The following is a 26,390-nucleotide window of genomic DNA, read 5'->3' as shown; positions in this document are numbered from 1 at the left end:
AGACCACTGCAAATCTACCAAGACCTGGCCGTCCCTCTAAACTTTCAGCTCATACAAGGAGAAGACTGATCAGAGATGCAGCCAAGAGGCCCATGATCACTCTGGATGAAGTGCAGAGATCTACAGCTGAGGTGGGAGACTCTGTCCATAGGACAACAATCAGTCGTATATTGCACAAATCTGGCCTTTATGGAAGAGTGGCAAGAAGAAAGACATTTCTTAAAGATATCCATAAAAAGTGTTGTTTAAAGTTTGCCACAAGCCACCTGGGAGACACACCAAACATGTGGAAGAAGGTGCTCTGGTCAGATGAAACCAAAATTGAACTTTTTGGCAACAATGCAAAACGTTATGTTTGGCGTAAAAGCAACACAGCTCATCACCCTGAACACACCATGCCCACTGTCAAACATGGTGGTGGCAGCATCATGGTTTGGGCCTGCTTTTCTTCAGCAGGGACAGGGAAGATGGTTAAAATTGATGGGAAGATGGATGGAGCCAAATACAGGACCATTCTGGAAGAAAACCTGATGGAGTCTGCAAAAGACCTGAGACTGGGACAGAGATTTGTCTTCCAACAAGACAATGAAAACATAACATAAAACACAAAGCAAAATCTACAATGGAATGGTTCAAAAATAAACATATCAAGTGTTAGAATGGCCAAGTCAAAAGTCCAGACCTGAATCCAATCGAGAATCTGTGGAAAGAACTGAACTGCTGTTCACAAATGCTCTCCATCCAACCTCACTGAGCTCGAGCTGTTTTGCAAGGAGGAATGGGAAAAAAATTCAGTCTCTCGATGTGCAAAACTGATAGAGACATACCCCAAGCGACTTACAGCTGTAATCGCAGCAAAAGGTGGCGCTACAAAGTATTAACTTAAGGGGGCTGAATCATTTTGCACGCCCAATTTGTCAGTTTTTGATTTGTTAACCTTTCTGATCTCCCCATCCCGGATCCGGGATCGTGAATACAGACTCAAGCTCATTACCATAACGCAACGTTAACTATTCATGAAAATCGCAAATGAAATTAAATAAATATGCTAGCTCTCAAGCTTAGCCTTTTGTTAACAACACTGTCATCTCAGATTTTCAAAATATGCTTCTCAACCATTGCAAAACAAGCATTTGTGTAACAGTATTGATGGCTAACGTAGCATTTAGCATTAGCATTCAGCTGGCAACATTTACACAAAAAAACAGAAAAGCATTCAAAAAAATCATTTACCTTTGAAGAACTTCAGATGTTTTCAATGAGGAGACTCTCAGATAGCAAATGTTCAGTTTTTCCTGAAAGATTATTTGTTTAGGACAAATCGCTCCGTTTTCTGCGTCACGTTTAGCTATGAAAAAACCCCTGTATCCAGGATTGTGTAAATCTATCAGCAAGCTCATTAGCATAACACAACGTTAACTATTTATGAAAATCGCAAATGAAATGAAATAAATATGCCATCGCTCAAGCTTAGCCTTTTGTAAAGAACACTGTCATCTCAGATTTTCAAAATATGCTTCTCAACCATAGGAAAACAATCATTTGTGTAAAAGTAGCTAGCTAGAGTTAGCATTTCGCGTTAGCATTTAGCGTTAGCATTAGCGTTAGCATCCAGCACGCAACATTAACAAAAACATAAAAGCCTTCAAATAAAATCATTTACCTTTGAAGAACTTCTGATGTTTTCAATGAGGATACTCTCAGTTAGATAGCAGATGCTCAGTTTTTCCAAAAAGATTCCTTGTGCATTAGAAATAGCTCCGTTTTATACATCACATTTGGCTACCAAAAAAAAATCCATAAATTCAGTCCTCAAAACGCAAACTTTTTTCCAAATTAACTCCATAATATCGACTGAAAACATGGCAAACGTTGTTTAGAATCAATCATCAAGGTGTTTTTCACATATCTCTTCATTGATACATCGTTCTTGGACACATGCTTTCTCCCCTGAATCAAATGGTAAAGTAGAAGCAGCTGGCAATTGCGCACCAAATTCGACGCAGGACACCAGGCGGACACTTGGAAAATGTAGTCTCTTATGGTCAATCTTCCAATGATATGCCTACAAATACGTCACAATGCTGCTAAGACCTTGGGCGAACGACAGAAAGTGTAGGCTCATTCGTTGCGCAATCACAGCCATATAAGGAGAGAATGGAAAACAGAGCTTCAGAAATTCTGCTAATTCCTGGGTGATGCATCATCTTGGTTTCGCCTGTAGAATGAGTTCTGGGGCACTTACAGACAAAATCTTTGCAGATTCTGAAACTTCAGAGTGTTATGCATAGTCAAGCATCTTTTCGTGACAAAATATCGCGCTTAAAACGGGAACGTTTTTTATCCAAAAATGAAATAGCGCCCCTAGAGCTCTAACTGGTTAAAAAAGTTTGAAATATCCAATAAATGTCGTTCCACTTCATGATTGTGTCCCACTTGTTGTTGATTCTTCACAAAAAAATACAGTTTTATATCTTTGTTTGAAGCCTGAAATGTGGCAAAAGGTTGCAAAGTTCAAGGGGGCCGAATACACAGTGCCTTGCGAAAGTGTGTGTATATATATATATAGCCTAGGCCTTATTGTAAAGAGGGTCACCCACTCTCTGGGTGACCAGTGGGTTGACTGGATCGGTTGGGAACAGCTGAACTGTCAGTCTGGAGCTGGGGTCTCAGCTGTAGAGCAAGCTGCTGCTGCCAAAGTGCCTGTGGTGCTAACAGTAAAGTGCCCCACCTGGTCCTGCAGACCCACAGGATATGCAGGCTTTTGTTCCATCCCAACATTAACACATGAGTAAGGTTGGGGACAAGGTACGGGTGAGGGTTAAGGTTTAGTTGTTGAAGTAGCCTTGTATCTGCGGTTAGACAGCATGGTGACCTAGTGGAGGGATAGTGACAGGACAGTGCTGATCTTCACACCACAGACAGTCAGAGATCAAAGATGGACGACACTGACTGAGCCTAACAACCACGCATTCAGATCATCGCTGTGACTATAATCACCGTGTGACCTCACTCTTCTGACCCACTGGTGTGTCTCTACTCTCTTCTTTATTGGCTGGAGGGTGACAGCAGTGTGTGAGATGTCAGCTGTGTTGTCAGTGGAAAGGTATACAGTATATGTGTGTGTGTTAGCGGAGAGGAGGATAAGAGCAGAGAGGAGGATAAGAGAGGAGGATAAGAGGAAGAAAAGAGCGGAGAGGAGGATAAGAGGAAGATAAGAGCGGAGGGGAAGATAAGAGGAGGATAAGAGGAGGATAAGATCGGAGAGGAGGATAAGAGCGGAGAGGAGGATAAGAGCAGAGAGGAGGATAAGAGGAAGATAAGAGCGGAGAGGAGGATAAGAGAGGAGGATAAGAGGAAGATAAGAGCGGAGAGGAGGATAAGAGCAGAGAGGAGGATAAGAGCAGAGAGGAGGATAAGAGGAAGATAAGAGCGGAGAGGAGGATAAGAGGAGGATAAGAGCGGAGAGGAGGATAAGAGGAAGATAAGAGCGGAGAGGAGGATAAGAGGAAGATAAGAGCGGAGAGGAGGATAAGAGCAGAGAGGAGGATAAGAGAGGAGGATAAGAGCAGAGAGGAGGATAAGAGGAAGATAAGAGCGGAGAGGAGGATAAGAGCGGAGAGGAGGATAAGAGCAGAGAGGAGGATAAGAGAGGAGGATAAGAGGAAGATAAGAGCGGAGAGGAGGATAAGAGCAGAGAGGAGGATAAGAGAGGAGGATAAGAGCAGAGAGGAGGATAAGAGAGGAGGATAAGAGCAGAGAGGAGGATAAGAGCGGAGAGAAGGATAAGAGCGGAGAGGAGGATAAGAGCGGAGAGGAGGATAAGAGCGGAGAGGAGGATAAGAGCAGAGAGGAGGATAAGAGCGGAGAGGAGAAATAGTAAACCAGGAGATGGATTACCCCCTTCTGTCTCTCTCTATCCCCATCCCCCTTTCTTGTATGGATTTAGAGCTTAAAGAGAGGAGAACTGGGGGAAGAACCAGAGATCAGAACAGACTCGGGGGGGGTTATGTGACTAACTATATACAGTACACTTAAGTAGACTACCTCTAGTACCCTAACACCCAGGAACCAGGAACAGTCTCCTCTCTATTCAGATATTTCACAACCCAATTGACCCACTGACTGACTGACTGACTGATTAACTGACCCCAGTACTGACTAACTGATGAACTGGCCCCACTACTGACTGACTGATTGATCCCAGTACTGACTGACTGATTGACCCCAGTACTGACTGACTGATTGACCCCAGTACTGACTGACTGATTGATCCCAGTACTGACTGACTGATTGACCCCAGTACTGACTGACTGATTGACCCCAGTACTGACTGACTGATTGACCCCAGTACTGACTGACTGATTGACCCCAGTACTGACTGACTGACTGACCCCAGTACTGACTGACTGACCCCAGTACTGACTGACTGACTGACTGACCCCAGTACTGACTGACTGACTGATTGACCCCAGTACTGACTGACTGATTGACCCCAGTAGTGACTGACTGTCTGATTGACCCCAGTACTGACTGACTGATTTGCCCCCGTACTGACTGACTGTTTAACTGACCCCAGTACTGACTGACTGAACTGACCCCAGTATTGACTGACTGATGAACTGACCCCGGTACTGACTGACTGATGAACTGACCCCGGTACTGACTGACTGATGAACTGACCCCGGTACTGACTGACTGATGAACTGACCCCAGTACTGACTGACTGATGAACTGACCCCAGTACTGACTGACTGATGAACTGACCCCGGTACTGACTGACTGATGAACTGACCCCGGTACTGACTGACTGATGAACTGACCCCGGTACTGACTGACTGATGAACTGACCCCAGTACTGACTGACTGATGAACTGACCCCAGTACTGACTGACTGATGAACTGACCCCAGTACTGACTGACTGACCCCAGTACTGACTGACTGACTGACCCCAGTACTGACTGACTGACTGACCCCAGTACTGACTGACTGACCCCTGTACTGACTGACTGACCCCTGTACTGACTGACTGACCCCTGTACTGACTGACTGACCCCAGTACTGACTGACTGACTCCAGTACTGACTGATTGACCCCAGTACTGACTGACTGATTGACCACAGTACTGACTGACTAACCCCAGTACTGACTGACTGACTAACCCCAGTACTGACTGACTGACTGACCCCAGTACTGACTGACCCCAGTACTGACTGACTGACTGACCCCAGTACTGACTGACTGACTGACCCCAGTACTGACTGACTGACCCCAGTACTGACTGACTGACCCCAGTACTGATTGACCCCAGTACTGACTGACTGATTGACCCCAGTACTGACTCCAGTACTGACTGACTGACTGATTGACCCCAGTGCTGACTGACCCCAGGACAGACTGACTGACCCCAGTACTGACTGACTGACTTGCCCCCGTACTGACTGACTGTTTAACTGACCCCAGTACTGACTGACTGAACTGACCCCAGTACTGACTGACTGATGAACTGACCCCAGTACTGACTGACTGATGAACTGACCCCAGTACTGACTGACTGACCCCAGTACTGACTGATTGACCCCAGTACTGACTGACTGATTGACCCCAGTACTGACTGACTCCAGTACTGACTGACTGACTCCAGTACTGACTGACTGACTGATTGACCCCAGTGCTGACTGACCCCAGTACTGACTGACTGACCCCAGTACTGACTGACTGACTTGCCCCCGTACTGACTGACTGTTTAACTGACCCCAGTACTGACTGACTGATGAACTGACCCCAGTACTGACTGACTGATGAACTGACCCCAGTATTGACTGACTGACTGACCCCAGTACTGACTGACTGACTGACTGACCCCAGTACTGACTGACTGACTGACTGACCCAAGTACTGATGACTGACTGACCCCAGTACTGACTGACAATTGGCAATTCGTTAACACTACTCCTGGAGAACAACCCTCCTGTTGGATTTGTTTCCAACCCTGTTCTAACACATCTGATTTTACGAAGCAGCTTCTGATTGACTGACTGACTGACCCCAGTACTGACTGTCTGACTGACCCCAGTACTGACTGTCTGACTGACCCCAGTACTGACTGACTGACAACCCCTGTACTGACTGACTGACTGACTGACCCCAGTACTGACCGACTGACCCCTGTACTGACCGACTGACCCCTGTACTGACCGACTGACCCCTGTACTGACTGACTGACCCCAGTACTGACTGACTGACTGACCCCAGTACTGACTGACTGATTGACCCCAGTACTGACTGACTGATTGACCCCAGTACTGACTGACTCCAGTACTGACTGACTGACTGACCCCAGTACTGACTGACTGACCCCAGTACTGACTGACTGACTGACTGACTGACTGACTGACTGACCCCAGTACTGACTGACTGACTGACTGACTGACCCCAGTACTGACTGACTGACTGACTGACCCCAGTACTGACTGACTGACCCCAGTACTGACTGACTGACTCCAGTACTGACTGACTGACTGACCCCAGTACTGACCCCAGTACTGACTGACTCCAGTACTGACTGACTGACTCCAGTACTGTCTGACTGACTCCAGTACTGACTGACTGACTGATTGACCCCAGTGCTGACTGACCCCAGTACTGACTGACTGACCCCAGTACTGACTGACTGACTTGCCCCCGTACTGACTGACTGTTTAACTGACCCCAGTACTGACTGACTGATGAACTGACCCCAGTACTGACTGACTGACTGACTGACCCAAGTACTGATGACTGACTGACCCCAGTACTGACTGACAATTGGCAATTCGTTAACACTACTCCTGGAGAACAACCCTCCTGTTGGATTTGTTTCCAACCCTGTTCTAACACATCTGATTTTACGAAGCAGCTTCTGATTGACTGACTGACTGACCCCAGTACTGACTGTCTGACTGACCCCAGTACTGACTGTCTGACTGACCCCAGTACTGACTGACTGACTGACCCCTGTACTGACCGACTGACTGACTGACCCCTGTACTGACTGACTGACTGACTGACCCCAGTACTGACCGACTGACCCCTGTACTGACCGACTGACCCCTGTACTGACTGACTGACCCCAGTACTGACTGACTGACTGACCCCAGTACTGACTGACTGACTGACCCCAGTACTGACTGACTGACCCCAGTACTGACTGACTGATTGACCCCAGTACTGACTGACTGATTGACCCCAGTACTGACTGACTCCAGTACTGACTGACTGACTGACCCCAGTACTGACTGACTGACCCCAGTACTGACTGACTGACTGACTGACTGACTGACTGACTGACCCCAGTACTGACTGACTGACTGACCCCAGTACTGACTGACTGACTGACTGACCCCAGTACTGACTGACTGACTGACTGACTGACCCCAGTACTGACTGACTGACCCCAGTACTGACTGACTGACTCCAGTACTGACTGACTGACTGATCCCAGTACTGACTGACTGACTGACCCCAGTACTGACTGACTCCAGTACTGACTGACTGACTCCAGTACTGACTGACTGACTCCAGTACTGACTGACTGACTAATTGACCCCAGTACTGACTGACTGACCCCAGTACTGACTGACTGACCCCAGTACTGACTGACTGACCCCAGTATTGACTGACATATTACACCAGTACTGACTGACTGATTTTCCCCAGTACTGACTGACTGACTGATTTACCCCAGTACTGACTGACTGACTGACTGACCCCAGTACTGACTGACTGACTGACCCCAGTACTGACTGACTGACTGACCCCAGTACTGACTGACTGACCCCAGTACTGACTGACTGACCCCAGTACTGACTGACTGACTGACTGACCCCAGTACTGACTGACCCCAGTACTGACTGACTGACTGACCCCAGTACTGACGGACTGATTAACTGACCCCAGTACTGACAGACTGTTTAACTGACCCCAGTACTGACGGACTGACTGACTGATGAACTGACCCCAGTACTGACTGACTGACTGACCCCAGTACTGACTGACTGACTGACCCAAGTACTGATGACTGACTGACCCCAGTACTGACTGACTGATTGACCCCAGTACTGACTGACTCCAGTACTGACTGACTGACTCCAGTACTGACTGACTGACTCCAGTACTGACTGACTGACCCCAGTACTGACTGACTGACCCCAGTACTGACTGACTGACTGACTGACTGACTCCAGTACTGACTGACCCCAGTACTGACTGACTGACCCCAGTACTGACTGACATATTACACCAGTACTGACTGACTGACTGACTGACCCCAGTACTGACTGACTGACTGACCCCAGTACTGACTGACTGATTAACTGACCCCAGTACTGACTGACTGTTTAACTGACCCCTGTACTGACGGACTGACTGACTGATTGACCCCAGTACTGACTGACTGACTGACCCCAGTACTGACTGACTGATTAACTGACCCCAGTACTGACTGACTGTTTAACTGACCCCTGTACTGACGGACTGACTGACTGATTGACCCCAGTACTGACTGACTGATTGACCCCAGTACTGACTGACTGTTTAACTGACCCCTGTACTGATGGACTGACTGGCTGATGAACTGACCCCAGTACTGACTGACTGATTGACCCCAGTACTGACTGACTGATTGACTGATTGACCCCAGTACTGACTGACTGATTGACCCCAGTACTGACTAACTGACTGACCGACTCCAGTACTGACTGACTGATTTACCCCAGTACTGACTCACTGATTTACCCCAGTACTGACTGACTGATTGACCCCAGTACTGACTGACTGACTGATTGACCCCAGTACTGACTGACTGACTGATTAACCCCAGTACTGACTGACTGACTGATTGACCCCAGTACTGACTGACTGACTGACTGACCCCAGTACTGACTGACTGACCCCAGTACTGACTGACTGACTCCAGTACTGACTGACTGACCCCAGTACTGACTGACTGACCCCAGTACTGACTGACTGACCCCAGTACTGACTGACTCCAGTACTGACTGACATATTACACCAGTACTGACTGACTGACCCCAGTACTGACTGACTGACTGACCCCAGTACTGACTGACTGATTAACTGACCCCAGTACTGACTGACTGTTTAACTGACCCCTGTACTGACGGACTGACTGACTGATTGACCCCAGTACTGACTGACTGACTGACCCCAGTACTGACTGACTGATTAACTGACCCCAGTACTGACTGACTGTTTAACTGACCCCTGTACTGACGGACTGACTGACTGATTGACCCCAGTACTGACTGACTGATTGACCCCAGTACTGACTGACTGTTTAACTGACCCCTGTACTGATGGACTGACTGGCTGATGAACTGACCCCAGTACTGACTGACTGATTGACCCCAGTACTGACTGACTGATTGACTGATTGACCCCAGTACTGACTGACTGATTGACCCCAGTACTGACTAACTGACTGACCGACTCCAGTACTGACTGACTGATTTACCCCAGTACTGACTGACTGATTTACCCCAGTACTGACTGACTGATTGACCCCAGTACTGACTGACTGACTGATTGACCCCAGTACTGACTGACTGACTGATTGACCCCAGTACTGACTGACTGACTGATTGACCCCAGTACTGACTGACTGACTGATTGACCCCAGTATTGACTGACTGGTTAACTGACCCCTGTACTGACGGACTGACTGATGAACTGACCCCAGTACTGACTGACTGACTGATTGACCCCAGTACTGACTGACTGACTGACTGACCACAGTACTGACTGACTGATTAACTGACCCCAGTACTGACTGACTAACTGACCACAGTACTGACTGACTGATTAACTGACCCCAGTACTGACTGACTAACAGACGCCAGTACTGACTGACTAACTGACCCCAGTACTGACTGACTAACTGACCCCAGTACTGACTGACTAACTGACCCCAGTACTGACTGACTGATTAACTGACCCCAGTACTGACTGACTAACAGACGCCAGTACTGACTGACTAACTGACCCCAGTACTGACTGACTAACTGACCCCAGTACTGACTGACTAACTGACCCCAGTACTGACTGACTAACTGACCCCAGTACTGACTGACTAACTGACCCCAGTACTGACTGACTAACTGACCCCAGTACTGACTGACTAACTGACCCCAGTACTGACTGACTGATGAACTGACCCCAGTACTGACTGACTGATGAACTGACCCCAGTACTGATTGACAATTGGCAATTGGTTAACACTACTCTTGGAGAACAACCCTCCTGTAGGATTTGTTTCCAACCCTGTTCTAAAACATCTGATTTTACGAAACAGCTTCTGACTGACTGACTGACCCCAGTACTGACTGATTGACTGACCCCAGTACTGACTGACTGATTAACACCTCTCTCTGGTGTTCACCCTTCCAGGTAAATCTCACCTGGCCATCGTTCAGAAAGTGAACAGCGAGGGGGAGGGGGATCCCTTCTACGAGGTGCTGGGATTGGTCACCTTGGAGGATGTCATCGAGGAGATCATCAAGTCAGAGATACTGGACGAGTCCGACCTTTATAGTGAGTCGACATCAACTAACCCTGATTTAAACTACAGATTGACAATGGATCAGTCCGGAGTCAATTTACTTCTTCTGGAGTGTAATGAGTTAAATTATGGATGGCAATTGGTTAACACTACTCCTGGAGAACAACCCTCCTGCAGGATTTGTTTCCAACCCTGTTCTAACACATCTGATTTCACAAAGCAGCTTCTCACAGGACCTTGTCTAACTGAATCGTGCGTTCAAGTGTAGGGCTGGAGCAAAACCCTACCTATCAGCTCTTCAGGAGGAGTTGTGTTGTATTGAAACAGAGGCAGCGTTGCAGTTTCCCAACACACATGGCCTTCAGAATGCCAACCCCTCCACCAATTTCATACTGTCATCTCCCCTCTATCACTGTGTCCCATCTCATTTCAGGATTGTCAACAGAAAAATACATAAAGAGAATGAAGCTCCCATCCTCCTAAAAAATGTTTTTGTAGATAGTGAATTCACTCGTGGTAAACATGGCTGTTGTCATTTTCCCTCTATCCTCTCTTACTATTTTCTCTCTCTCTACTCTCTTTCTCTCTACTCTCTCTCTACTTTCTCTCTCTACTCTACTCTCTCTCTACTCTTCCCCTCTCTCTCTACTCTTCCCCTCTCTCTCTACTCTTTCTCTACTCTTTCTGTCTCTCTCTTCTCTACTCTTTCTCTACTCTTTTTCTCTGCTCTTTCTCTCTTTACTCTTTCTCCTCTCTCTACTCTTTCTCTACTCTTTCTCTCTCTACTCTCTCTACTCTTTGTTTCTCTCTCTTCTCTCTCTACGCTTTCTCTCTCTACTCTCTATCTACTCTTTCTCTCTCTCCTTCTCTCCCTCCCTCCCTCCTTCTGTCCTCTTTCTTTCTCTACTCTCTCTACTCATTCTCTCTCTACTCTTTCTGTCTCTCCTCTTTCTCTCAATTCAATTCAATTCAAGGGGCTTTATTGGCATGGGAAACATGTTAACATTGCCAAAGCAAGTGAGGTAGATAATATACAAAAGTGAAATAAACAATAAAAATTATCAGTCAACATTACACATACAGAAATTTCTAAACAATAAAGACATTACATATGTCATATTATACATATCTATATATACAGTTTTCTCTCTACTCTCTCTCTCTTTCTCTCTCTACACGTTCTCTCTCTCTCTCTCTACTCTTTCTCTCTCTACTCTCTCTCTACTCTTTCTCTCTACTCTCTACTCTTTCTCTCTCTCTACTCTCTCTACTCTTTCTCTCTCTCTACTCTCTCTACTCTCTCACTCTCTACTCTCTCTACTCTTTCTCTCTACTCTTTCTCTCTCTACTCTTTCTCTCTACTCTTTCTCTCTCTACTCTTTCTCTCTACTCTTTCTCTCTCTACTCTTTCTCTCTCTACTCTTTCTCTCTCTACTCTCTCTCTCTACTCTTTCTCTCACTCGCTCTACTCTTTCTCTCGCTCTACTCTTTCTCTCTCTCTCTCTACTCTCTCTTTCTCTCCTCTCTCCTCTTTCTTTCTTTCTCTCCTCTTTCTTTCTCTTCTCTCTCTCTCTACTCTTTCTCTCTCTACTCTCTCTCTACTCTTTCTCTCTACTCTCTACTCTTTCTCTCTCTCTACTCTCTCTACTCTTTCTCTCTCTACTCTCTCTACTCTTTCTCACTCTCTACTCTCTCTCTACTCTTTCTCTCTACTCTTTCTCTCTCTACTCTTTCTCTCTACTCTTTCTCTCTCTACTCTTTCTCTCTCTACTCTTTCTCTCTCTACTCTCTCTCTCTACTCTTTCTCTCACTCGCTCTACTCTTTCTCTCGCTCTACTCTTTCTCTCTCTCTCTCTACTCTCTACTCTCTCTACTCTTTCTTTCTTTCTCTCTCTCCTTTCTCTCTACTTTCTTTCTCTCCTCTCTCTTTCTCTCCTCTCTCCTCTTTCTTTCTTTCTCTCCTCTTTCTTTCTCTTCTCTTTCTCTCTACTCGTTCTCTCTCTCTACTCTCTACTCGTTCTCTCTCTCTACTCTCTCTACTTTCTCTCTCTACTCTTTCTCTCTCTCTACTCTCTACTCGTTCTCTCTCTCTACTCTCTCTACGTTCTCTCTCTCTACTCTTTCTCTCTCTGCTCTTTCTCTCTCTCTACTCTTTCTCTCTCTCTACTCTTTCCGCCTCTCTACTCTTTCTCTCTCTTCTCTCTCTACTCTCTCTCTACTCTCTACTCTTTCTCTCTCCTTTCTCTCTCTACTCTTTCTCTCCTATTTCTCTCCTCTCTCTCTACTCTTTCTCTTCTCTCTCTACTTTCTCTCTCTACTCTTTCTCTCTCCTCTTTCTTTCTCTCCTCTCTCTCTACTTTTTTCTTTCTCTCCTCTCTCTCTACTTTTTCTTTCTCTCCTCTCTCTACTCTCTCTCTACTTTCTCTCTCTACTCTCTCTCTACTTTCTCTCTACTCTTTCTTTCCTCTCTCTCTCTCTCTACTCGTTCTCTCTCTCTACTCGTTCTCTCTCTCTCTACTCTTTCTCTCTACTCTTTCTCTCTCTCCTCTCTACTCTTTTTCTCTCTCTACTCTCTCTACTCTTTCTCTTTTCTCCTCTCTACTTTTTCTTTCTCTCCTCTCTCTACTCTTTCTCTCTCTCTCCTCATTCTCTCTACTCTCTCTCTACTTTCTCTCTGCTCTTTCTCTCTCTCTACTCTCTGTACTCTTTCTTTCTCTCCTCTCTCTCTACTCTTTCTCTCTCTCTACTTGTTCTCTCTCTCTACTTGTTCTCTCTCTCTACTCGTTCTCTCTCTACTCTTTCTCTCTCTACTCTCTCTACTTTCTCTCTCTCTACTCTTTCTCTACTCTTTCTCTACTCTTTCTCTCTACTCTTTCTCTCTACTCTTTCTCTCTCTCCTCTCTACTCTTTCTCTCTCTCTACTCTCTCTACTCTTTCTCTTTTCTCCTCTCTACTTTTTCTTTCTCTCCTCTCTCTACTCTTTCTCTCTCTCTCCTCATTCTCTCTCTCCTCTCTCTCTACTCTTTCTCTCTCTCTACTTGTTCTCTCTCTCTACTTGTTCTCTCTCTCTACTCGTTCTCTCTCTACTCTTTCTCTCTCTACTCTCTCTACTTTCTCTCTCTCTACTCTTTCTCTACTCTTTCTCTACTCTTTCTCTCTACTCTTTCTCTCTACTCTTTCTCTCTCTCCTCTCTACTCTTTCTCTCTCTCTACTCTCTCTACTCTTTCTCTTTTCTCCTCTGTACTCTTTCTTTCTCTCCTCTCTCTCTCCTCTTTCTCTCTCTCTACTTGTTCTCTCTCTCTACTTGTTCTCTCTCTACTCTTTCTCTCTCTACTCTCTCTACTTTCTCTCTCTCTACTCTCTACTCTTTATCTCTACTCTCTCCTTTCTCTACTCTTTCTCTCTCTCTACTTTCTCTACTTTCTCTCTCTCTCTCTACTCGTTCTCTCTTTACTCTTTCTCTCTCTACTCTCTACTTTCTCTCTGCTCTTACTCTCTCTCTACTTTCTCTCTACTCTTTCTCTCTCTACGTGTTCTCTCTCTACTCGTTCTCTCTCTCTACTCGTTCTCTCTCTACTCTTTCTCTCTCTCTACTCTTTCTCTCTCTCTCCTCTTTCTCTCTCTCTACTCTTTCTCTCTCTCTACTCTTTCTCTACTCTTTCTCTACTCTTTCTCTCTACTCTTTCCGTCTCTCTCTACTCTTTCTCTCTACTCTTTCTCTTTCTCTCCTCTCTCTACTTTTTCTTTCTCTCCTCTCTACTCTTTCTCTCTCTCTCCTCGTTCTCTCTCTACTTTCTCTCTCTACTCTCTACTTTCTCTCTCTACTGTCTACTCTCGCTACTTTCTCTACTCTTTCTCTCTCTCTCTACTTTCTCTACTCTTTCTCTCTCTCTCTACTTTCTCGCTCTACTTTCTCTCTCTCTTTCTTTCTCTCCTCTCTCCTCTTTCTTTCTCTGCTCTCTACTCTTTCTCTCTCTCTCCTCTCTCCTCTTTCTTTCTGTCCTCTTTCTTTCTCTACTCTCTCTACTCTTTCTCTCTCTACTCTTCATCTCTCTCTACTCTCTCTACTTTTTCTCTGTCTACTCTCTCTCTACTCTTTCTCTCTCTCTACTCTCTCTCTACTTTTTCTCTCTACTCTTTCTCTCTCTACTCTTTCTCTCTACTCTACTCTCTCTCTACTCTTTCTCTCTACCCTCTCTACTCTTTCTCTCTCTCTCTACTCTACTCTTTCTCTCGCTCTACTCTCTCTCTCTCTCTCTTCTACTCTTTCTCTTTCTCTTCTCTCTCTACTTTTTCTCTCTACTCTTTCTCTACTCTTACTCTCTCTACTCTTTCTTTCTCTCCTCTCTCTACTCTTTCTCTCTCTACTTTCTCTACTCTCTCTCCTATTTCTCTCTCTACTATTTCTCTCTCTCTACTCGTTCTCTCTCTACCCTCTCTACTCTTTCTCTCTCTCTCTCTACTATTTCTCTCTACTCGTTATCTCTCTACTTTCTCTCTACTCTCGCTCTACTTTCTCTCTCTACTCTTTCTTTCTCTCTACTTTCTCTCTCTACTCTTTCTTTCTCTCTCTACTTTCCCTCTCTACTTTCTTTCTCTACTCTCTCTCTACTCTTTCTTTCTCTCCTCTCTCTACTATTTCTCTCTCTACTCTTTCTCTCTCTACTCTTTCTCTCTCTCTCTACCCTTTCTCTCTCTCTCTACCCTTTCTCTCTCTACTCTTTCTCTCTCTCTACTCTTTCTCTCTCTCTACTCTTTCTCTCTCTACTCTCTCTCTACTCTACTCTTTCTCTCTCTCTACTCTTTCTCTCTCTCTACCCTCTCTACTCTTTCTCTCTCTCTACTCTTTCTCTCTCTCTACTCTTTCTCTACTCTTTCTCTACTCTTTCTCTCTACTCTTTCCGTCTCTCTCTACTCTTTCTCTCTACTCTTTCTCTTTCTCTCCTCTCTCTACTTTTTCTTTCTCTCCTCTCTACTCTTTCTCTCTCTCTCCTCGTTCTCTCTCTACTTTCTCTCTCTACTCTCTACTTTCTCTCTCTCTACTGTCTACTCTCGCTACTTTCTCTACTCTTTCTCTCTCTCTCTACTTTCTCTACTCTTTCTCTCTCTCTCTACTTTCTCGCTCTACTTTCTCTCTCTCTTTCTTTCTCTCCTCTCTCCTCTTTCTTTCTCTGCTCTCTACTCTTTCTCTCTCTCTCCTCTCTCCTCTTTCTTTCTGTCCTCTTTCTTTCTCTACTCTCTCTACTCTTTCTCTCTCTCTACTCTTTCTCTCTCTACTCTTCATCTCTCTCTACTCTCTCTACTTTTTCTCTGTCTACTCTCTCTCTACTCTTTCTCTCTCTCTACTCTCTCTCTACTTTTTCTCTCTACTCTTTCTCTCTCTACTCTTTCTCTCTCTACTCTACTCTCTCTCTACTCTTTCTCTCTACCCTCTCTACTCTTTCTCTCTCTCTCTACTCTACTCTTTCTCTCGCTCTACTCTTTCTCTCTCTCTCTCTTCTACTCTTTCTCTTTCTCTTCTCTCTCTACTTTTTCTCTCTACTCTTTCTCTACTCTTACTCTCTCTACTCTTTCTTTCTCTCCTCTCTCTACTCTCTTTCTCTCTCTACTTTCTCTACTCTCTCTCCTATTTCTCTCTCTACTATTTCTCTCTCTCTACTCGTTCTCTCTCTACCCTCTCTACTCTTTCTCTCTCTCTCTCTCTACTATTTCTCTCTACTCGTTATCTCTCTACTTTCTCTCTACTCTCGCTCTACTTTCTCTCTCTACTCTTTCTTTCTCTCTACTTTCTCTCTCTACTCTCTCTACTCTTTCTTTCTCTCTCTACTTTCCCTCTCTACTTTCTTTCTCTACTCTCTCTCTACTCTTTCTTTCTCTCCTCTCTCTACTATTTCTCTCTCTACTCTTTCTCTCTCTACTCTTTCTCTCTCTCTCTACCCTTTCTCTCTCTCTCTACCCTTTCTCTCTCTACTCTTTCTCTCTCTCTACTCTTTCTCTCTCTCTACTCTTTCTCTCTCTACTCTCTCTCTACTCTACTCTTTCTCTCTCTCTACTCTTTCTCTCTCTCTACCCTCTCTACTCTCTCTCTCTCTCTACTCTTTCTTTCTCTCCTCTCTACTATTTCTCTCTCTACTCTTTTTCTCTCTCTCTACCCTTTCTCTCTCTCTCTACTCTTTCTCTCTCTACTCTTTCTCTCTCTACCCTTTCTCTCTCTCTCTACCCTTTCTCTCTCTACTCTTTCTCTCTCTCTACTCTTTCTCTCTCTCTACTCTTTCTCTCTCTACTCTCTCTCTACTCTACTCTTTCTCTCTCTCTACTCTTTCTCTCTCTCTACCCTCTCTACTCTCTCTCTCTCTACTCTTTCTTTCTCTCCTCTCTACTATTTCTCTCTCTACTCTTTTTCTCTCTCTCTACCCTTTCTCTCTCTCTCTACTCTTTCTCTCTCTACTCTTTCTCTCTCTACCCTTTCTCTCTCTCTACTCTTTCTCTCTCTACTCTTTCTCTCTCTACTCTTTCTCTCTCTACTCTTTCTCTCTCTCTACTCTTTCTCTCTCTACTCTCTCTACTCTCTACTATTTCTCTCTCTTTCTCTCTCTACTCTTTCTCTCTCTACTCTTTCTCTCTCTACTCTCTCCTCTTTCTCTACTCTCCAGCTGACAATAGGAACAGAAAGAAGGTGGACCCTAACAAGAGAATGCGTGACTTTTCTGCCTTTAAGCACACAGAGAATGAGTGCAGGGTGAAGATCTCTCCTCAACTGATGCTGGCTGCTCATCGCTTCCTGGCTACAGGTGAGTTGACTATCACCTGACAGGAAGTAGCTAGTAGTAAACACTTTTAGTATATTACCATACCATGGTATTAGAGTTAAGAACTTAACACAGGTCAAGCAGATGTCATGGCATTTCAGTGGAGATTTGTCGGTTACACTTGACTTAAAGCCTGAAGGTCTAACGCGTTAACTTGTTATAAGCATTTATGAGACTTTATAATGTCACTGAAAAAAGTCATCTCTATATATCAACAAAATTGTTGGTGTTTAGTCAGGATGATGTTGAGATGATTAGACATCCTAAATGGGTCATACATCCTCATAACAAGTCTTACAGTCTGTAACTGCATCCTGTTCATGTGTTCTACAGTTCTACTTCGTGTGACTGATTTGTCTGAATTGATGGTACAATCTGTAAGTGATTTCTGGGTCTGTGTCTCCCCCCAACAGAGGTGAGTCTGTTCAGTCCCAGTCAGGTCACTGAGAAGGTATTACTGAGGATTCTGAGGCACCCTGACGTCATCCAGGAGATCAAGTTCAACGACAGCGACAAGCGCTCTGCTCTGCACTACATCTACCAGAGAGGCAAACCTGTCGACTTCTTCATACTCATTCTGCAGGTACACAGTACTTGCACACACGTAGTCCAACATGTAAAAACTTCAACACCAATGCAATATCTATCCTCATCTTCCAGCTAGACGGCTCACTCACAGCTTTAAACACACACAGACTGGATTAAGGTCAACAGTTTGATTCCTGTGGTGTGACTCAGGCTATTGGCTTTAGCTCTTTAAGTGTACAGCACTTGAACACAATGTATATGGGTGGGTGTGTCAGATGACTCACTAATTGATCCCTACTATGTAAGGAGAGACTGAGGGGGGAAGGGGAGAGAAAGGGAGAAGAGGGGAACAAGGAAGGGGGAGAAGGAGAGTAGAGAAGACGTGACTAGAGTCAGGTGGAAAGGTAAAGGAAGGAGATGAGACTGAATGGGTCGAAGAGAGCGAGGATTGGATCTGACCCCGTATGCAGCCTGGATCTGACCCCGTATGCAGCTACTGACCCTGGATCTGACCCTCTATTATAGCTACTGACCCTAGATCTGACCCAGTATGTAGCTACTGACCCTGGATCTGACCCTCTATTATAGCTACTGACCCTGGATCTGACCTAGTATTGAGCTACTGACCCTGGATCTGACCCAGAATGTAGCTACTGACCGTGGATCTGACCCTGTATTATAGCTACTGATCCTGGATCTGACCCAGTATGTAGCTACTGACCCTGGATCTGACCCAGAATGTAGCTACTGACCGTGGATCTGACCCTGTATTATAGCTACTGATCCTGGATCTGACCCAGTATGTAGCTACTGACCGTGGATCTGACCCTGTATTATAGCTACTGATCCTGGATCTGACCCAGTATGTAGCTACTGACCCTGGATCTGACCCTGCATAAAAAGTGCATTTGTAAAGTATTCAGACCCTTTGACCATTTCACATTCACTGTAATGACAAAGCGAAAACAGGTTTTTAGACATTTTTGCAAATGTATTAAAAATAAGAAAAATAAGTATCTTATTTACCTAAGTATTCAGACCCTTTGCTATGAGACTCGAAATTGAGCTCAAGTACATCCTGTTTCCATTGATCATCCTTGATGTTTCTACAACTTCATTGGAGTCCACCTGTGGTAAATTCAATTGATTGGACATGATTTTGAAAGGCACACACCTGTCTATAAGGTCCCACAGTTGACAGTGCATGTCAGAGCAAAAACCAAGCCATGAGGTCGAAAGGAATTGTCTGTAGAGCCCTCCATTTGGTAAATCTGACCACAACTCTATCCTCCTGATTCCTGCTAACAAGCTACAATTAAAGCAGGAAGTATCAGTGACTCTGTCTATAAAAAAGTGGTCAGATGAAGCAGATGCTAAACTACAGGACTGTTTTGCTATCATAGACTGGAACACAATCCGGGATTCTTCCGATGGCATTGAGGAGTACACCACAACAGTCACTGGCTTTATCAGTAAGTGCATCGAGGACGTCATCCCCACAGTGACTATACGTACATACCCCAACCAGAAGCCATGGATTACAGGCAACATCCGCACTGAGCTAAAGGGTAGAGCTGCCGCTTTCAAGGTGCGGGACTCAAACCCGGAAGTTTACAAGAAATCCTGCTATGCCCTGCGATGACCATCAAACAGGCAAAGCGTCAATACAGGGCTAAGATTGAATCATACTACACCGGCTCTGACGCTCGTCTTATGTGGCAGGGCTTGCAAACTATTACTGACTACAAAGGGAAGCACAGCCGCGAGCTGCGCAGTGACACAAGCCTACCAGATGAGCTAAATCACTTCTATGCTCGCTTCGAGGCAAGCAACACTGAGGCATGCATGAGCGCATCAGCTGTTCTGGATGACTGTGTGATCACGCTCTCCGTAGCAGACGCGAGTAAGATCTTTAAACAGGTCAACATACACAAGGCTGCGGGGCCAGATGGATTACCAGGATGTGTGCTCCGGGCGTGTGCTGACCAACTGGCAGGTGTCTTCACTGACATTTTTAACATGTCCCTGATTGAGTCTGTAATACCAACATGTTTCAAGCAGACCACCATAGACCACCATGTGCCCAAGAACACTAAGGTAACCTGCCTAAATGACTACAGACCCGTAGCACTCACATCCGTAGCCATGAAGTGCTTTGAAAGGCTGGTAATGGCTCACATTAACACCATTATCCCAGAAACCCTAGACCCACTCCAATTTGCATACCGCCCCAACAGACCCACACGCTGATCCTCAACACTGGAGCTCCCCGGGGGTGCGTGCCCAGCCCCCTCCTTTATTCCCTGTTCACCCACGATTCCATGGCCAGGCACGACTCCAACACCATCATTAAGTTTGCAGACGACACAACAGTGGTAGGCCTGATCACCGACAACGACGAGCCTATAGGGAGGAGGTCAGATACCTGGCCAGGTGGTGCCAGAATAACAACTTGTCCCTCAACGTAACCAAGACTAAGGAGATGATTGTGGACTACAAGAAAAGGAGGACCGAGCACGCCCCCATTCTCATCGATGGGGCTGTAGTGGAGCAGGTTGAGTGCTTCAAGTTCCTTGGTGTCCACATCATCAACAAACTAGAATGGTCCAAACACACCAAGACAGTCGTGAAGAGGGCACGACAAAGCCTATTCCCCCTCAGGAAACTAAAAAGATTTGGTATGGGTCCTCAGATCCTCAAAGGTTTCTACAACACACACACAGAGAGAGGGGGAGACGCTCACACTGACACACACACACACAGAGAGAGAGACGCTCACACTGACACACACACACAGAGAGAGAGAGACGCTCACACTGGCACACACAGAGCGAGAGAGAGACGCTCACACTGACACACAGAGAGAGAGGGAGACGCTCACACTGACACACACACACAGAGAGAGAGAGACGCTCACACTGACACACACACACAGAGAGAGAGAGACGCTCACACTGGCACACACAGAGCGAGAGAGAGACGCTCACACTGACACACAGAGAGAGAGGGAGACGCTCACACTGACACAGAGAGAGAGAGAGGGAGAGACGCTCACACTGACACACACAGAGAGAGGGAGGGAGAGACGCTCACACTGACACACACAGAGAGAGAGAGGGAGACGCTCACACTGACACACACAGAGAGATAGAGAAACGCTCACACTGGCACACACAGAGAGAGAGAGAGACGCTCACACTGACACACACACGAGAGAGAGAGAGAGAGAGACGCTCACACTGACACACACAGAGAGAGAGGGGGAGACGCTCACACTGGCACACACAGAGCGAGAGAGAAACGCTCACACTGACACACACAGAGAGGGGGGAGACGCTCACACAGAGAGAGAGAGGGGGGGAGACGCTCACACTGACACACAGAGAGGGGGGAGACGCTCACACAGAGAGAGAGGGGGGAGACGCTCACACAGAGAGAGAGAGAGGGAGGCTCGCACGGAGAGGGAGAGAGAGGGAGTTTCACACTGACACAGAGAGAGGAGGAGGGGATTAGAAATGAAGCACACAGTGAGAGGGGAGGGGAGAGGGAGAGGCTCACAGCTACGCACAGAAAGAGGGAGAGGCTCACAGCTACACACAGACAAAGAGGGAGGGGCTCACAGCTACACACAGAAAGAGGGAGAGGCTCACAGCTATACACAGAAAGAGGGAGAGGCTCACAGCTACACACAGAGGGAGAAGCTCACATCTACACGCAGAGAAAGAGGGAGAGGCTCACCGCTACACACAGAGAAAGAGGGAGAGGCTCACAGCTACACATAGAGAAAGAGGGAGAGGCTCACAGCTACACATAGAGAAAGAGGGAGAGGCTCACAGCTATACACAGAGAAAGAGGGAGAGGCTCACAGCTACACACAGAGAAAGAGGGAGAGGCTCACAGCTACACACAGAGAAAGAGGGAGAGGCTCACAACTACACACAGAGAAAGAGGGAGAGGCTCACAGCTACACACAGAGAAAGAGGGAGAGGCTCACAGCTACACACAGAGAAAGAGGGAGAGGCTCACAGCTACACACAGTCACTTTAGTGTCATTCTCATTAAGTTGGCACTGTGCTACATCAGGCAGACAGACACATTAGTCCACTCTGAGTGCAGACCCATAAAGCCTTCTGTGTATGCCAAGCCCACAGACACATACACACTGCCCCACAGAGCACATCACTACATCACAGGCTGGATTACTTCTCCCTTAGTGGCAGTCAGGCAAAGGTTACAAATCCCCCTCACACCCTCCCCCCTGCTGCCTGCTGTTTCGCTGGGGCGATTACCCAGATCACCCTGGGGCAGAGATCAGGGCGATGAGTCTTAAACGACTCTTGGTTTTCCCATCAGTCACTTCATGACGCTTGTCAGTGTGGGAGGTTTGGATCTCTTTTCTGAGCAAGGTCAAAGCTCTACAAGTGTACATACCATAGCCACCACAATCCACTCAGACAATACATCAACACAGACTTACCTAGGCTTTGCCCTCAGAACCCATTCACCTGTGTGTGTGATACTCTGTTGTTGACACACAAGGTGACACTACAGCTCCCCTGACAGCAACATGAGCACAGCTGCTCTGCTACCACCATTCAGGAAGGTGTGTGTGGGGGGGGTCATCTCCAGGAGGTCATTGGGATCACTGTACAACCTATTTTTCCAGACTAAAACAATGACAAAAACAAGATGAGATGCCCTTGGAAAATATGATACCCATTACAAATGACTTTTCATTTTAGTCAATGAAAATGTGACGAGGGGAGAATACCATATGAGACTAATAGACAGTTCATTTGGCATGAAGCTCCCTTTTCATTTCATGCAATCCTCTCGTTGGCAGAATTGACTTGTTTTAGTTGCGCGGTCTGATTGAGCTGTTCTGCCTGGCTCTCCTGCACAGCTCCCAGGAGGTCACTGTTCTGCCTGGCTCTCCTGCACAGCTCCCAGGAGGTCACTGTTCTGCCTGGCTCTCCTGCACAGCTCCCAGGAGGTCACTGTTCTGCCTGGCTCTCCTGCACAGCTCCCAGGAGGTCACTGTTCTGCCTGGCTCTCCTGCACAGCTCCCAGGAGGTCACTGTTCTGCCTGGCTCTCCTGCACAGCTCCCAGGAGGTCACTGTTCTGCCTGGCTCTCCTGCACAGCTTCCAGGAGGTCACTGTTCTGCCTGGCTCTCCTGCACAGCTCCCAGGAGGTCACTGTTCTGCCTGGCTCTCCTGCACAGCTCCCAGGAGGTCACTGTTCTGCCTGGCTCTCCTGCACACCTCCCAGGAGGTCACTGTTCTGCCTGGCTCTCCTGCACAGCTCCCAGGAGGTCACTGTTCTGCCTGGCTCTCCTGCACACCTCCCAGGAGGTCACTGTTCTGCCTGGCTCTCCTGCACAGCTTCCAGGAGGTCACTGTTCTGCCTGGCTCTCCTGCACAGCTCCCAGGAGGTCACTGTTCTGCCTGGCTCTCCTGCACAGCTCCCAGGAGGTCACTGTTCTGCCTGGCTCTCCTGCACAGCTCCCAGGAGGTCACTGTTCTGCCTGGCTCTCCTGCACAGCTTCCAGGAGGTCACTGTTCTGCCTGGCTCTCCTGCACAGCTTCCAGGAGGTCACTGTTCTGCCTGGCTCTCCTGCACAGCTTCCAGGAGGTCACTGTTCTGCCTGGCTCTCCTGCACAGCTTCCAGGAGGTCACTGTTCTGCCTGGCTCTCCTGCACAGCTTCCAGGAGGTCACTGTTCTGCCTGGCTCTCCTGCACACCTCCCAGGAGGTCACTTCAGTCACTCCTCAATCCTTTGAACTGATGCGAAGCCAGGACCCTTCACTTGTAACTAACCTCAACTAGAAACAATGTTTACTCTCTCTCTTTCTGTCATGGAGGATATGTTTGCTATCATCACACCAGAAGCTCTATTCTCCCATCTGTTATTCATCTGTGTTGCCTCTCTCAATGCTTTTTTTCCTATGGGGAAAACGATAGCTATACTTTTTGGAAATGCTTACCCCTCCCCCCCTCAACAGGTATGATGGGAAGAAAATCTGAATTGTTAATTGTTTAACCTGTAGCCAAGACTTTATAGCCTATGTGGTTAATTGTAGCTGGAATTGGTTACAGTCTGCCACAATATCAATGTTGCCAGCTAATTTATACAAAGCCATGTTGGACAAGACCTTCTGAATGTGAACATGATGGAAGTTAGAGGTTGAGGTTAGAGGCCTATATTCATTATTTAATAGAAAGAAATGCACAGATTTTATGTGACTAAAATGTCTTTGACTAAAACTAGACTAAAATTGACCAGAGTTTTAGTCGACTGATAATAACTAAAACTAACGAAGGATGAAATGACTAAAATGTGACTAAGACTAAAAGGAATAGCTGCCAAAATGAACCCTGATTGGGATGTGTTGAGCCAGGGCACGTTGACATTAAACCCTCAGAGTGGGTGTGTTGAGCCAGGGCACGTTGACATTAAACCCTCAGTGGGATGTGTTGAGCCAGGGCACGTTGACATTAAACCCTCAGAGTGGGTGTGTTGAGCCAGGGCACGTTGACATTAAACCCTCAGTGGGATGTGTTGAGCCAGGGCACGTTGACATTAAACCCTCAGTGGGATGTGTTGAGCCAGGGCACGTTGACATTAAACCCTCAGTGGGATGTGTTGAGCCAGGGCACGTTGACATTAAACCCTCAGAGTGGGATGTGTTGAGCCAGGGCACGTTGACATTAAACCCTCAGTGGGATGTGTTGAGCCAGGGCACGTTGACATTAAACCCTCAGTGGGATGTGTTGAGCCAGGGCGCGTTGACATTAAACCCTCAGTGGGATGTGTTGAGCCAGGGCACGTTGACATTAAACCCTCAGAGTGGGTGTGTTGAGCCAGGGCACGTTGACATTAAACCCTCAGTGGGATGAGTTTAGCCAGGGCACGTTGACATTAAACCCTCAGAGTGGGTGTGTTGAGCCAGGGCACGTTGACATTAAACCCTCAGTGGGATGTGTTGAGCCAGGGCACGTTGACATTAAACCCTCAGTGGGATGTGTTGAGCCAGGGCACGTTGACATTAAACCCTCAGTGGGATGTGTTGAGCCAGGGCACGTTGACATTAAACCCTCAGTGGGATGTGTTGAGCCAGGGCACGTTGACATTAAACCCTCAGTGGGATGTGTTGAGCCAGGGCACGTTGACATTAAACCCTCAGAGTGGGATGTGTTGAGCCAGGGCACGTTGACATTAAACCCTCAGTGGGATGTGTTGAGCCAGGGCACGTTGACATTAAACCCTCAGTGGGATGTGTTGAGCCAGGGCACGTTGACATTAAACCCTCAGTGGGATGTGTTGAGCCAGGGCACGTTGACATTAAACCCTCAGAGTGGGTGTGTTTAGCCAGGGCACGTTGACATTAAACCCTCAGAGTGGGTGTGTTGAGCCAGGGCACGTTGACATTAAACCCTCAGTGGGGTGTGTTGAGCCAGGGCACGTTGACATTAAACCCTCAGTGGGATGTGTTGAGCCAGGGCACGTTGACATTAAACCCTCAGTGGGATGTGTTGAGCCAGGGCACGTTGACATTAAACCCTCAGTGGGATGTGTTGAGCCAGGGCACGTTGACATTAAACCCTCAGTGGGATGTGTTGAGCCAGGGCACGTTGACATTAAACCCTCAGTGGGATGTGTTGAGCCAGGGCACGTTGACATTAAACCCTCAGTGGGATGTGTTGAGCCAGGGCACGTTGACATTAAACCCTCAGTGGGATGTGTTGAGCCAGGGCACGTTGACATTAAACCCTCAGTGGGATGTGTTGAGCCAGGGCACGTTGACATTAAACCCTCAGAGTGGGATGTGTTGAGCCAGGGCACGTTGACATTAAACCCTCAGTGGGATGTGTTGAGCCAGGGCACGTTGACATTAAACCCTCAGTGGGATGTGTTGAGCCAGGGCACGTTGACATTAAACCCTCAGTGGGATGTGTTGAGCCAGGGCACGTTGACATTAAACCCTCAGAGTGGGTGTGTTGAGCCAGGGCACGTTGACATTAAACCCTCAGTGGGATGTGTTGAGCCAGGGCACGTTGACATTAAACCCTCAGAGTGGGATGTGTTGAGCCAGGGCACGTTGACATTAAACCCTCAGTGGGATGTGTTGAGCCAGGGCACGTTGACATTAAACCCTCAGTGGGATGTGTTGAGCCAGGGCACGTTGACATTAAACCCTCAGTGGGATGTGTTGAGCCAGGGCACGTTGACATTAAACCCTCAGTGGGATGTGTTGAGCCAGGGCACGTTGACATTAAACCCTCAGTGGGTGTGTTGAGCCAGGGCACGTTGACATTAAACCCTCAGTGGGATGTGTTGAGCCAGGGCACGTTGACATTAAACCCTCAGAGTGGGATGTGTTGAGCCAGGGCACGTTGACATTAAACCTTCAGTGGGATGTGTTGAGCCAGGGCACGTTGACATTAAACCCTCAGTGGGATGTGTTGAGCCAGGGCACGTTGACATTAAACC

At 47.0% G+C, this 26,390-nt stretch overlaps 1 protein-coding gene across 3 annotated transcripts in view; it reads left to right on the top strand.

Annotated features, from left to right (window-relative positions):
* The window catches only part of cnnm4a (cyclin and CBS domain divalent metal cation transport mediator 4a), a 62,843-nt gene that overhangs the window by 3,722 nt on the left and 32,731 nt on the right, over window positions 1–26,390 (top strand). For all 3 annotated transcript variants that reach the window (XM_036976954.2, XM_090234021.1, XM_090234022.1), the window contains exons 2-4: window positions 10,448–10,591; window positions 17,214–17,351; window positions 17,783–17,952. In XM_036976954.2, coding sequence (XP_036832849.2) covers window positions 10,448–10,591; window positions 17,214–17,351; window positions 17,783–17,952 — 452 coding nt within the window. The remainder of the gene's footprint in view (window positions 1–10,447; window positions 10,592–17,213; window positions 17,352–17,782; window positions 17,953–26,390) is intronic.

The sequence above is a fragment of the Oncorhynchus mykiss genome, chromosome 5 (assembly GCF_057628025.1).
Source record: "Oncorhynchus mykiss isolate SJ-2025 chromosome 5, ASM5762802v1, whole genome shotgun sequence".
In the NCBI taxonomy this organism is placed as follows: Eukaryota; Metazoa; Chordata; class Actinopteri; order Salmoniformes; family Salmonidae; genus Oncorhynchus; species Oncorhynchus mykiss.
The sequence above is the reverse complement of the archived record's forward strand: the minus strand, read 5'-3'. Positions and strand labels throughout refer to the sequence as shown.